Here is a 13,352-nt window from a genome sequence, read left to right on the forward strand (position 1 = left end):
CTCCCTAGCTTGGGTTTGGAAGAGGGGATGGGAGAAGCAGCAAGGCTGGTGCCCGGGAGGGGAGAACATAAGATGGGTCCCAGTTGAGAACAGGGTGGGCTGGGTTCCTCTGGCTGGTGCTGAGGAACAGTCCAAAGTAGCCAGCCCCCCCTCGGCAGCCTGGAGCCCCCTCACCTCTCCAGCTCCCAAACTCTCCCCCAAGCCCCTGTGCCTCTCTCTTTCAAGTGAAATTCTGAGACAGAAGCTTTCTAAGATCTCGCATGTGTCAAATGTCTTTATTTTGCCCTTTGTTTGGCGACGGGTGGCATTCTAACTTCACAATTATTTGCGCTCAGCACTCTGAAGATACTATTCCATTGTCTTTTGGCATCTGTTGTTGCTGATGAGACGCTTACTGTCAGTTCAATTATTGGACCTTCGTAGATAAGCTATCTTTTCTCTCCGGTGGCTTTTAGAATTTCCTTTTTATTCTTGATATTCTACACTTTAGCTAAAAGGTGTCTAGATGTAGTTTTGTTTTGTTTTTAAAGATATCTTACTAGGCAGTCTGAGTCTTTTCGATCTAGAAATTCATGTCTTATTTCTGGAAAGATCTTAGTCACTCTTTCCAGTATCTTTTTCTGGAGATAAAACATGCTGGGATTTCTTATTCAATCTTCAATGCCTCTTTCATGTTTTTAATCTCCTTATCATACTGTGCTTTGTTCTGGAGGATTTCCTTGGTTCTAGTTTCTAATTCACTAATTCTCTCTTCAGCTGCATTTACTCTACTAACCCACGTATTGATTTTTTTTTTTTTAATGTCAGTGACTTTAGTTTCCATTTCTAAAATTTCTAGATAGTTCTGTTCACATCTGCTACCTGGTTTGACATCGTTCTGTTTTTGTTTTATAGATGCTATTCCTTCTTTTATCTTCTTGAGGATTTTAACTATATTACACTTCCTTTCAGATTGCTCCGTTATCTCTAGATCTTTCAGTATGAAGTCTCCCATGAGAGAGATGTCTCTCGAGATATTGTACTTTTTCTTACATGTTGTAAAGTTTATCCTTGAGATAGTTCTTTTCAGCACATTTTCCTGACCATACCTGGAGATATAGAAGCCACCCAAAGAGCTGATTTCTCAGCTGTATTTGCCCAAACCATGTGGATGTGCACAGCCCCAAACTAGTTCTTATATTAGTGTCTTGGCTTGGGACTTTTCTGCCCAGAGCCAAGACCAGGAGGCTAGCAGGCAGAGATCTATTAGTCCTGTTTATGGCAGGCAGCACTTGCCCAGACCCAGCATTAGGCAGGGAGCCTACGGCAGCCCCTGCCACTTGTGGGGTTTGCAACTATACCTTCTGTCCTGCTGAATGCCTCCTCAGAGGTATGGCCTCTACTATTCACCAGAATGCCCTCTTACTTCTGGCCCTTAGAGACTTCTCACTCTTGCTTTTGAGTTTGGATATATTTTTATAAGTCGTCCAGAATTTATCTTGTATATATCTTTTAAGGAAGAGGGACTTTAATACATGTTCAATCAAGTTCGACCTGGAAGTCCCACTCTCTGGGCCTCGACCCCTGTCATTGAGCCCCCAGCCTCCCTTCTGAGCCCCCATTATCCTCCTTGGACCCCTATCTCCCTCACCAAGTCTTATCCCTTTTCTGGACCCGCTTCTCTGCTACTCAGTCTGCAGTCCCTTCTGCTAACCTCATCTCCTTCCCTGAGCCTGCATCGAAGCTTCTCCCACCAGGGGAGCAGGGAAGCTTTCTTCCAATGCACCCTCAGCAAGTCAGAAACGTCCTTCCTCTTCGTTTTGCAACCGAGTCCACAAGTCCCAGCGGATCTCACTGAGAACACGGAGCCTACCAGCACACCTGCAGCCGTAGTGGAGCCTTCTGCATGGTCTTCCAGGAGTTGGGGGTCAAAGAGGAAGAATCTCGAAGCCAGAGGAGGAGCCACAAAAGAAGGGATGGTTTTGACTTTCAACTCCACACCCCCTCTCCTTCAGTGTCTCCTCTTTGTGGGCCCCCCTCCAGCCCTGAGGATCAATGGGGGTTCACTTTCGCTGAGCTCAGCAACACCGTTCCCTCCCTACTTCCTGTGTCTCTGAACTGACTGGCCCTGAAGGCCTGCGTGGGCTGGGCTGGGGAAAGCTCAGGGGCACACGGAGATCTGGGGGGATAGAAACTCCTCTGTTCCCTCCGGTACCTCCCACCTGCCAAGGGGCCTAAGTCTCTTGTTCTCTCTGGCCTCACTGCGAAACAGAAGCAGGCCTGATCTTTATACTTCTTCCTCCTGCTCACAGTGGAGTGGAGCCCTGGGAGTGAATGATGCAAGTGATGTCACTACCCCGTGTGCACCCCACCCTGCACGCCAAGCCCCTGCTCCTAGGAAGCCTTCCCAGATTGAGAAGAGCTGCTAAGACTAGGAGTTTCTCACAGCATGTCCCCTCTCCCATGCATTCAGTCTTCCTGATAGCTGGGCAAGGTGGGGTAGAGGTGGAGTGGCTTGCCCAAGGTTACCAGCTAATCCAGAGGTAGAGGCAGGAAGCCCAGCCATGACCTGTAGTTCGGCGCTCTTTCTGCCCCTGGCACTGCCGGCCTCCTTGGGTGCCGATCCCTCCAACTCCACCCCTCCTGAGCCCTCTCCTATGGAGCCCCACCTCTGCAGCATGGCCAGGCTAAGGCTGTGGCCAGACTCTTTCCTATCAGGCCAAACTGGACCCTCCAGCTTAGCATTCAAGGCCCCTGGTGTCCCCCTTGCCAAGCTTGCCCTTCCTCCCCTCTGCTCTATAACTTCTCCATCCCTACCCCCCACCTACACATACACACACACCCTACAACACAGGGGTAGAGAGCAAGATTAGATGAGTCTCTTCACTGACCCTCAGTCTTCTTGTCTGTAAAATGGGGGTGTAAGCAGCATTGCATCACAGGGTTTTGGGTTGGGGTGCCGAAATAAGACAATGCAGGCGGATCACCCTGGATAAGGCCTAGCATTTAGCCCGGACCTCATTAACGGGGTCTGCAGGCGTCATTGGCTGCACTTCTCCGCACCTCTCCGAGTCCCCCATGCCCCTGTCCCCTTGTGGAGACATTGCCAGTGGAGACTTTTCCCTTGTCTGACCTCTAGCAGCCCTAAGAGCTGTAAGAAAACCCGGGGGAGAGGGAAGAGGAGGAAGTCGGGTGGGTGGAACCTCGACCCCCCCCTCACCCCAACCCAAGCAGAACACCTGTGCTTGAATACTTCTTACATGTTGGGGTGCTACTTTACGATTCTGTCTATAAGGAGGATTCCACTGTTAGTAAAATCGGAAAACCACAGACTTAAAACCCCGCTTCCCACTCCAAGAAAAGAATCTGCACCTTTGGTTGACCTGAGATCACACCGGTGGGCTGTTATAGTCAATGACAGGCTTGAGCCTGGCCCTGGGACAGAGGTCCCAGACACTTTTAGACCCGAACCCTCACAGACCCGGGAGCCTCCACCCCTGGCAGGGGTGAGCCACGAAGAACAAGGATCAGGCCATCTACAGTTCCCCTCAGCCTACAGCACTGGTCCCAGGATCCCAGTGCATAGTAGGCAGGTGCCAGCCAGCAGGGAGGACAGGTCACAGCCAGTTCTGGGGTCACCCACGGGCTGTATATCCTTCAGTGCGTTCCTGTATCTCTCTGAGCCTCGGCTTCCACACATGCAAATGGCTGCTCTCTGTCTCAGATGGGGCAGGACCTGGCACACAGCTGGTGCCCTGCAAATGGGAGCTCTCCCTCCCCATCCTTCCTCTCAATCAATACTTGCTCCATTGATGGATGATGGTGACAGTGATGAACTACAGGAGATCCTGGAGTCCTGCCCTCTTCTTCTGGTACAGATGGAAAAACTGAGGCCCATAGTGGGGAAGGGACCCGCCCAGGTGGGTCTGGGCAGAGTGGAGACATTCTGGTAGTGTTAGGCAGTGTTACCAGGGAGAGGTGCAGGGGCTGGGGGGTGGGAAAGAAGCTGCTGAGGGTGGGGTGCAGGGAACAGGTGGGAGAGAGGAAGAGAAGGAGGAGGGTGGGAAGCCACAGCGCCCCCCCCACCCCCACCCCTGCAGCAGGGAGGCGGACTGAGAGAGCTTGAGACAGCTGTTTGCTCAGAAAAGTGTCTTAGTCACTAAAGGCTGTGGTGAGGAAAGTCCATCCTCCCAGTCATGTCCTGGGAATCCGGATGGGGGCAGGAAGGCCACCGGGTGACCCTCACAGTGGCCACCTGTCCTCTCGGAACCGGACTTTCTCCTCTGCCTCTTCCAGTCCTTATGCGCACGCGCGCGCGCACACACACACACACACACACACACACACACACCAAATAAACCACTTATGGCCTCCTAGGACCATCTTCTCCATTCCCCTCACCCCTTAAGAAGAGTCCACGTCTTTCCACTTTAAAAAGGAGTGGGCCTGTCCCTCCGTTCGTTACACACACCCCTGCAGGAGAAACAGGCAAAGTCTGTGTCCTATGAAAGTCCTTCCTGAGATCTAACTTCCATCCCTCCGGCAGCCATGGTCTCTTTCCTTTTCCTGCTGCCAGTGAGGAGGTTGTCTGGAGCTGGAGTTGGCAAAGGTGATGAGGGGCCCTCTCCTGGCAGTGAGGGCTCCTCACAAAGAGAGGCAGCGACTTGTTCAGCATCTCAGATGGGAAGAGAACCGTGGGGTCCAGAGGTGACGCTAAGCTTAAAGATCAGATTTCCAAGAACAGACCCAGGGTCAGATATTCTGGGTATTGGTAAGGGCAACCTGGGTTCAAGTGGCGTTTCTGCCACAGAACGGCCTCAAAAAGATCTCCGGAACAACCCAGATCCTTTAACAACTGCTTTTCTTTCCACCTACCATTCAAGTCCTCAGATCTTCTTAGTCCTACCCTACAGGACCCCTCCCTGATTGTGGAAGCCCAGACAGTCCCATAGAGTACAAGAGAGTGGTGCCGCATCTCTAGGGGGTGCTAGCTTCATCCCACAGGGAGACAGGAAGGATGCGGCGCATCTGTAGCTGGGCCCTGGGGTCCAGAAACCTTCACCAGCTACCAGCGAGGTCGGGGCATAACCTGCCCAGAGGCACCAGGCTCTGGCCCTGGGCACACCTGCAGCTTCAAGGAGCAGCAGGAAAGATTCAGGTCAGACCCCAGAAGGCATCCCGTGTTATGCAGAGGGAAAAGGGTCACTAGCCGGGCACGGGTGTGGGCCAGCTGCCAAGCTGGGCTCGGGGACCCCCCAGGTCCCGGCAGCCCCCTCCCCGCCGCCTGCGGATCTGCCTCTCTCCCTCCCCCACAGGCGCTCAGCAGATCAATGCTGCCTTTGCTGACAGCTGAGAATCGAGCTCGCCTTCCCGCCCCCTGCCCCGCCCCTCCCGCTCCGCTCGGTCCCCCGAGATCCTCCCGGAGGAACGAGAAGAGTTTGCTGCGGAAGCCTTCACCCTGGGGCAGGGCCGGAGGAGGAGCGGCTGGTGGGGCCCAGGCTTCCGTCAGGGGAAGAGGGAAGGAGGATCGGGAAACCCAAATTACCACTCCGCGCAGGGCCCAGAGGGCTAAAGGGAACGAAAGGGCTGCCCCCTACTGCTAGAGGAGGTCAGGCACCAAGAACTTTCCAGCTGGAGAGGGAGTTCGTGGGAAAAGAGCCTCCCGTTTGAGGGTGGGATTCTGTGGGCCTCTGGGGAGAAAGTTGTCCGGCCCGCAGCGCTAGTTCAGAGCTCACCTCCCATCACCCACGTGCCTTGACCTGGGAGGGAGGCCAGGTAGCGGTTCAGGCTGGGTTGGCTGGGAGCAGGCCCCTCCATCAGAGGAGACTCTTCGCAGGGCAGGGTGGCCAGCCAGGAGGCTCTTTCCCCAACACGAAGAAGGGAAGCTCAGACGTGGGGGTGGGGCTGGGGGTGGGAGGAAGAACGGACACACCCGGGGTCCACTGTGCAACACACTGTGACCCAGCTCGGCAGCGCTGGGACAGCAGGCCTTTCAGGTAGGAGCTGCTCGCCGAGCCACACGCGGCACCGGCACATTCTACACACGCCGCCCAGCGGACTAAGGGCACGACCCGACGGGGCACACACCTCATCGCTTCCACCGCCACCACCCAGCGGGGCCTGGACCGTGCACACTCCTCTTCACACCCCTCCCCATCGTGCCCACGCCCCACACCTGCACGCACTCCATCCCATCACCGCGCGCACCCGCAGCCGCCCGCTCTGCACACACGGAGCACGCACTTCTGCATCCACTCGCACCCGAACTCCACGGGACGCCGAGCCCCGTCCACGGCCGCGGCCGCAACTCCACACTCCACGCCCCACTTTCCGCAGCCACACACCGGGCGTCCCACCCCAGCCCGGCCTTCGGGGCCCGGCAGCCCCTCGCGGCGGTGCACGCCACTTGCACGCGGCCACAGCCCCCCGGGGGCCGCCGCCACGCGGTCGGGTCCCGGCACCGACTCGGCGGCCCGCGCGGCCGGCGCGCCCGGCCCCTCCGCTCGCTCCGCGCGCCCCCCTCCGCCTCGCCGCGCCCGCCCGCTCGCTCCCTCCCGATTTGGGAAGGCGGCCGCGGGGCGGGCGGGGGTGGCGGGGGAGGGGCGGGGCGGGGGAGGATGACATGTGAGCGGCGCGCCTGAGGCAGGTGGAAAGGCGAGCGGCATGGAGCGCGTAATAAGAGAGTTGGAGTCGGAAAGAGCCGCCCCAGTCGCCGGGGAAGCGGGCGGTCAGTGCGGGCTCCGGCGGCCCCCAGGCTCCGCGCGCCCGCCCCCGGCCCCCGCGCCTCCCCGGCCCGGCCCCTAGCCCCCGCCGCCCCGCGCCGGCCCCGGGCTGCCCCGCCGGGCCCGGGTCCGAGCCATGCGCCGCTGAGCGCCCCGCGCGCGCCCGCCCCGGACCTTAGCCGGGCCCCGGCCCCCCCTCTGCCCGGCGCCGCCCATGGCCGAGGCCCCCCCGCGCCGCCTCGGCCTGGCCCCCCCGCCCGGGGACGCCCCCCGAGCCGAGCTGGTGGCGCTCACCGCGGTGCAGAGCGAGCGGGGCGAGGCGGGCGGGGGCGGCTCCCCGCGCCGCCTCGGCCTTCTGGGCAGCCCCCTGCCGCCGGGCGCGCCCCTCCCTGGGCCGGGCTCGGGCTCGGGCTCCGCCTGCGGCCAGCGCTCCTCGGCCGCGCACAAGCGCTACCGCCGCCTGCAGAACTGGGTCTACAACGTGCTGGAGCGACCCCGCGGCTGGGCCTTCGTCTACCACGTCTTCATGTGAGTTTGCGACCCTGCGCCCCTTGCCGCGCCCCCGTGTGTCGACCCCCGCGCGGCCCCTGCCCGAGCCCGGGGCTCCCCAGGGATGGTCGGCAGCCATGACTCCGCCCCCCGCACCCCCCCCCCCCCCAAGTTCCCGCGACCGACCCTCCTCTCTACCCCCAAGCCTGAGCCCGATTCTGATCCCCCGGTCTGACCTTAACCCTGATCCCCAGGTCCTGATCCCCGCTTGACCTCGCTTCTGACCTCCCCACCGCAACTCTTTATTTTCATCCTGATCTCCAACCCCTGCTCCTCTGTCCCAGGTACTCCCCACATCCAGCTTCTGGTCCCCCATCCTCTCTGCATTCCGGAGCCACTACAGCGGGGTCCCGTTTCCTCTTCCCTGCCTGTCTCCTTGTGCCCCAGACACAAAAGGAACCATTGGCCCCCACACACTTTCTGTCACCATCTCCCCAACTTTGTTGGCAGAGTGGGCTTCCCCCCGGGCTCCCCTTGGAGATGACCCTGTCCAGGAATGGCCTCCACCCCATTCTGGGGCTGGCCCCCCATTGTAGGTGTTTGGGGGTCCCCGTGAACCACCTGAGCCCCGACACTCGTGTGTGCTGTATGTCTGTCTTCACCCAGCCTCCCCTCCACCGTCAACTCCCCAGTGGCAGCAGCGGGCGGCCCTGCTAGCTTGCCCAGCTCGCTGGCTGCTGCACCAGGCCTGGCGCTGGGCACCCTGGGGAAAAAGAAAGAGGAGAGGGGTAGGTTTGGAAACACTGACGCTGCGGGCCCCCTCCTCCCCCTTGCCGGGCTCCTACAACTTTCAAAAACACTGACCCCTCTTGGATGTAAAGAGTGAATTTTGGCAGCTTAGAGCTCAGTCTTGGGGGACGGCCTGGCCCAGCCGGGAACATGAGAGGCCCCGCGGATATCAGTTGAAGGGCCGGGCCTGGCGCTGGGACGCCCGGAGGTGCCCGAGAAAGACCTCCGGTCCCTGGAAAATGTACCGATATTAATTCCTTATTGCTGCTCTCAGAGAGGGCTCTCTGGTCTTGGGGTCTCCTGGGTGGTCCCCTTGCCTACCCACCTGACTGTCAGACGGTCTTTCTGCCTTGTCTGGCTGGCCCTGTGCCGGAATTTCCACCTGTGTGTGGTTGGCCCGTCTATTCATCTCTCCCCCTAACTGTCCAGCCGTCCCTCTGCTTGTCTGTTTCCGTCCCTCTGTGTGCCTGCCTGTCCATCTGTCCATCTGCCTGTCCACCTGCCTCACTCTTCTACTTGTCTTTTTCTTCCTGTCTTTTGGTCTGTCTTCCTGCCTGCCTCTGCCCCATCCTAACTGGGCCCACAGAATTTCAGAGGTGCAGGGGAGGAAAATGCTAGCAAAAGAGCCCCCCACCCCCACCCCGGCCATAGGGAAGGTGGAGGAAAAGAACTCTCTCAGCCAGTATGCTTGGGGGCAGGGGTGGGGATGGGGGTGGAGGTGTAGCCTTGACTTTGTGCAGAGACCCCCGCTGGGCTAGGCCCCGGGGCAGAGTGGAGTTTGTCAGGACATGAGGTCAGGTTTAGGGTCATGGTCAGCTGTTAGGAGTAGTTCAACCCCACCCCACCCCGCCCCCCTCCCCCCCCCCCCGTGCCCATTGGGAGGGTCCAAGCTGAATATTTTTCGAGGCAGAGAGGACTGCTGGAGTGATGACAGTACAAGGGACAGTGGAGTCAGGTGAGAGGAGCAGGGGGACTGCTAATTAAGGGTGGTTGTACTGCTTGCATTGCAGCCTGGGGTGCCCAAGGAGGCTGAGACACAGACAGTGCTGTGCCTTCCATGGGCTCCTCTCGGGAGATGACTTGTCCAAGGCATGGCTGGGCCTGGGGAAGCCAGTTGACCTCTGGGGTGGGGGTCTTTAGTCCCGAGGCCTGGCCTCTCAGTCTCCACGGGGGTCACTGGAGGTGAAGGACCAGCCTCATGTCACCTGGCTAGTCACTGTCTTTGCCTCCTCTGGAAGGGCCTCTCCTTCCTCTCCAGGAGCTAAATCCGCTGGCACCTTTGCCCCACATCCTGCCCTTTCCAGATGCCAGGAATGCCCTGGCCAGGGGCACGCTTGTTCTGACCACTTGTGCCCGGGAGCCCAGGGATGAGGCATCTCAGGAGCTCTGAGGAAGGAAATGCAGTGTGAAAACATCCAGACATTTAGGAGTTCTCAGGGAACTGGTCATCTAACTTAGAGATCAAAGGAAGTGAGGGGTTGGGAGCCCCACCTCTTGTGTGCTGTGTGATCTTGGGTTGATGGCTGGGCCTCTCTGAGCTTTTAGATGTCTCGGCCATCAAAGTGGTTAGAAACCCCAACCTTGTGGACCTCCCTCTTGGATAAGGTAATAGGTGGGAAAGAGCTTGGTGAGCTGGAAGGGTCTGAGTGTAAAAGATGGATGTTATTATTGGGGCTGGTGGAGGGGGCCCACACAGGAAGCCTCTCCCATTCTCGAGGCGCTCCAGGTGTGGGGTTTCTCAGTCACTCACTGTAGGGTCTTGGCTGTTCTTGCCAGGAAGTGCTTCCTGCTGTTGGACTTCTAGCTCTCCCGCTGCACTGTTGGTCAAATCCTTTCCCCACTCCACAATGGCGCTCAGAGGCAGCTCAAGCGTAGGGGTTCCAATATGCACAGTTAGCAAGCACCCCCTTCCCAGAGGCTCAGGCCCAAGTAGGAGGGCCCTGGCAGAAAAGCCTGGAAGAGGAGGGCTCAGAAGGAGGGAATTGGGGTGAGCTGGGTCTGTTCACCCCAGGCGACACCGCCCTCACACCTGCCAGCGAGGTCCTCCTGGGCCCCGCACCTTTTCTGGCACCGAGGTGTGGGAGATTACCCAGAAGACAAGCCCCGATTTTTCCTCTCCTGCCAGTGCAGCTGTGGCCTCTGGGAAGTGGGAACCGCTAACTCCGGTCTTCTCCTTACTGAGGTCCAGCATGAGGGACTGTGGGCCCATCTCTGAGCTCTCTCACCTCTCTTTAGGCTCCCAGTCCTCTCAGCCAGTCCCTCCTCTGCATCCCCAGCCTTTGGCTTAAGCCCTCAACCCTTTATAGACCCTGCTCTCTGAATTTTGAGAAATACCACATCACTGCCCATCCTGCTTCTTGAGCCTTCGGGAAGGATGCTCACCTCCTTGCTGCATTCTCTCAAAGGCCACCCCAGCCTCCCTTTTGAAGCCAGAGCGCTGGAAGGGGCTGATACAGGGCAAGGCCCCATCACTTCCCATCTTCCCCGCGCCACTGTGAGACTGGCTGCTTCCAGCCCCCAGCTGCCCAGCACTTTCTCTATGTGAAGGTTTACACTCTGTAAACATCCTCCTCAGCCTTGTCCCTGGGGTCAGAAGCTGTGGGAATGGGGAGGGGAGGAGGTGGCCGCCACTCCTGGGGCCCTAGACTCCTAATCCGGGAGTCCTCCAAGCTCCCACCCTGACCATCTGAGAAAGATCACTGCCTGGGTTGGAAATAAGTCCAGCAGAGGGGGCCCAGAGCCCTCAGGCATCCCCACTAGGTGGGTCCTCACATTTTGACAGCCCATTTTGCTTATGAGAAAACTAAGGCTCCCGAGTCAAACAGTGAATGAGAAGCAAATGCAGAACCAGACGCAAAGACTCCTGACTTCCTGTCCAGGACCGCCCCCTGCTCCCTGCAGCCGCCTGGGTTGGCCCTTGGAATTTGAACTGAAGTTTCTCATCACGCGTGGGGCATCGGTTATGTGGCCGGGCACCATGCTAAGTGCTCTCCGTAGACCACGTCCTTGAGGAGGGTACTGTTCTCCTCCTCCTCTGACAGATGGGGAGACTGAGGCTCAAGAGAGGTCACTGAGGAGCCTGCTCAGAGCTAGGTCGGACTCAGAGCTGTCTTTCTCCTGCGACTCGGCTTCGGCAAGCAGCCCAGCCCCAGGCCCAGCCCCAGGCGCGGTAGTCCTGTGTCAGTGGTTTCTCTGGCCCCAGCACCCAGCACACAGGCAGCAGGGGGTGGGCAGTGACAAGGGTTTGTGGGATTGGGTGGAAACTGCCCAGCCTCACCCAAGGCAGTCATACTTCTGCTGTTCACGGCTTTGCACACATGTCCCCGCGGCACCCTCAGCGGCCTGCCTCATGCACACGCTCACTACAAGTTGGACACCCACGGCCGTGGATGTCACACACGCACCTACAGCAGGCATCCAGTGAAAGGAAACCTAATGCACAGCTGTGTCCACTCTGCACTCGCTTCACAGACACACACCTGGGCCTGCGGCCCCAGCCCAGACCCGTAGGACAGAGCGGAGTTGACCCCACTCCCGAGTTTTCTGCCCCCCGCCTGTCCATACCTGCGGGGCTGCCCTTACAGGTCTGTGTGTATTTGTGCGTTTGTCTGGGAGGGCGGCCTCAGGCCCGCGTGGGAGCAGCGTGGGTGGCCTCCTAGAATTTTGCTGGCCTTTGCTTCCCCCGAAGGGCCCTCTGAGGCCCTTCTGCCCAGGCCTGCAGTGTGCTGCTGGGTACACCAAGGCACGGAAAGGGGCAGATCCGTGGTATGACTGTGCCAGGAGCCCAGGCCTTCTGCCTCCCAGGTCAGGACTTGAGATGACAGTGTTCCTCACCCCCTCCCCCCCGGGCTGATGCTCCAAGAACTTGGCCTGATGCTGGGGACAACCTTGGAGCGTGACCCCAATTTTTTTGTGCCGCTGTTTTTAAGTTCTTAATTCTTTTGTCTGGTCTTTGTGAGGAGGGGGCGAATGGAGAGACCATCCTGCCAGCTTTCTATCCCTTCTATTCCCCACCCTCCCCCTTAGGTCCCTTTGCACCCTCCTGCCCGAACTCTCTTTTGGGGGTCACCGGAGCAGGTTAGATTCCTCACTGCTACCCCACCCCAACCCCGTAGTACATTCGTTCCTGCCGTTGAGGAAGCCGTGCTGAATGACTAACTTCAGTCCGTATTGCCGTGGAAGCCTAGATTCTTGAATGTTGGAGCCAGGAGTGTTTCAAGAGGTGATTATTCTTGGGCTGATGGCAGCACTTTGAGTGGGTGATTAATTGAAGTTTCTCTGAGCCAGTCAAGGGAGCTCGACCCGCCTGGGGAGCAGGAGAGAGGAAAGCTCTGCAGAGTCTGTGGCCAAGGCCTTGCCCCTGCTCCAAAGGAGGCCACGCAGGGAGCTTCCCCGACTCAGAGCGGCTCATCACCCTTCCTCCCCGCACCACACGCACGGGGGCCGTTGCGCAGGACTGACCCTCCTATGGGCCAAGGGGCCCAGCGGGGAACTCTGGGGGCAGCCCCTCTCTAACACCCCCAGTGTGGGAGTCGTGGGGCTGGGGTGGAGAAGGGGGCGACGTGTCCTGTCTCCAGTGGCTGCCCCACCGAGGGTTAAGAGCATGGGATCTGAGCCGGACACATTTGGGTGCACTTCTGGTTCTACCCTTAGCGGTTATGTGCCCTTGGGCAAGTTACTTCACGTCTCTGAGCTTCAATTTTTATCATCTGAAAGCTGGGAATGACCATACCAGCCTCTGGGATAGTCAAGGCCAAGTGGGTTAAAGCACCTGCTCTGTGCCCTGCATGGGCCGCAGCCACGGGCATGGGCACCGGCTTATTGTGTTGTTGTCATTTTCACTGTTCTTCCTGGGGAGGGTCCGACCGGGTGCTGGCCCAGTAGGGGGCAGAGTGTGAGCTCTCCGCGGGGGTCCTGAGGGCCCCAGCCTGAGCCCCTTCCTGTGGTCCCTCATGTAACCGCGTTCACCTCTGAGCAAAGTGAGGCCCGTGAGAGGGTGCCACCCACCTATATGCTACCTTGTACCAGGTCACGTAACTAGTGAAGGGTGGTGCCAGGACTCCAACTTGGATCCTTAGGACGCTCTCCACCAGGCCTGGGGGGGGGGGGGGGTTGGGCACAGGGAGACAGACCTAGGACTGGCACCCAGGGAGAAGGCTGCTGAGACTGTCTGGCCACTGGCCTTTCCTGCTTCCTCTCCCAGGGACTGGCGGAGAGGTCTGGGGGGTAAGTGTGAGCATGTCTGTGTGGTGCGGGGGGAGGAGCGTGTATGCGACAGGGTCACCGTCTGGCCAGGCAGGCTGAGGTGTGAGCCACGTTAGCAAACCCTGCAGCGAGCCTGGCCCCAGGGAGATGGAAGAACAGCCATGGTGC

General features: G+C 58.8%; 1 protein-coding gene across 1 annotated transcript in view; it reads left to right on the top strand.

The window, feature by feature from the left end:
- The first annotated feature begins 6,915 nt into the window (after nucleotides 1–6,915).
- KCNQ4 (potassium voltage-gated channel subfamily Q member 4) overlaps nucleotides 6,916–13,352 on the top strand; it is a 51,395-nt gene continuing 44,958 nt past the window's right edge. Inside the window, exon 1 of the mRNA XM_042952167.1 lies at nucleotides 6,916–7,229. Coding sequence (XP_042808101.1) covers nucleotides 6,916–7,229 — 314 coding nt within the window. The remainder of the gene's footprint in view (nucleotides 7,230–13,352) is intronic.

This window comes from Panthera leo, chromosome C1 (assembly GCF_018350215.1).
Source record: "Panthera leo isolate Ple1 chromosome C1, P.leo_Ple1_pat1.1, whole genome shotgun sequence".
Taxonomy (NCBI): Eukaryota; Metazoa; Chordata; class Mammalia; order Carnivora; family Felidae; genus Panthera; species Panthera leo.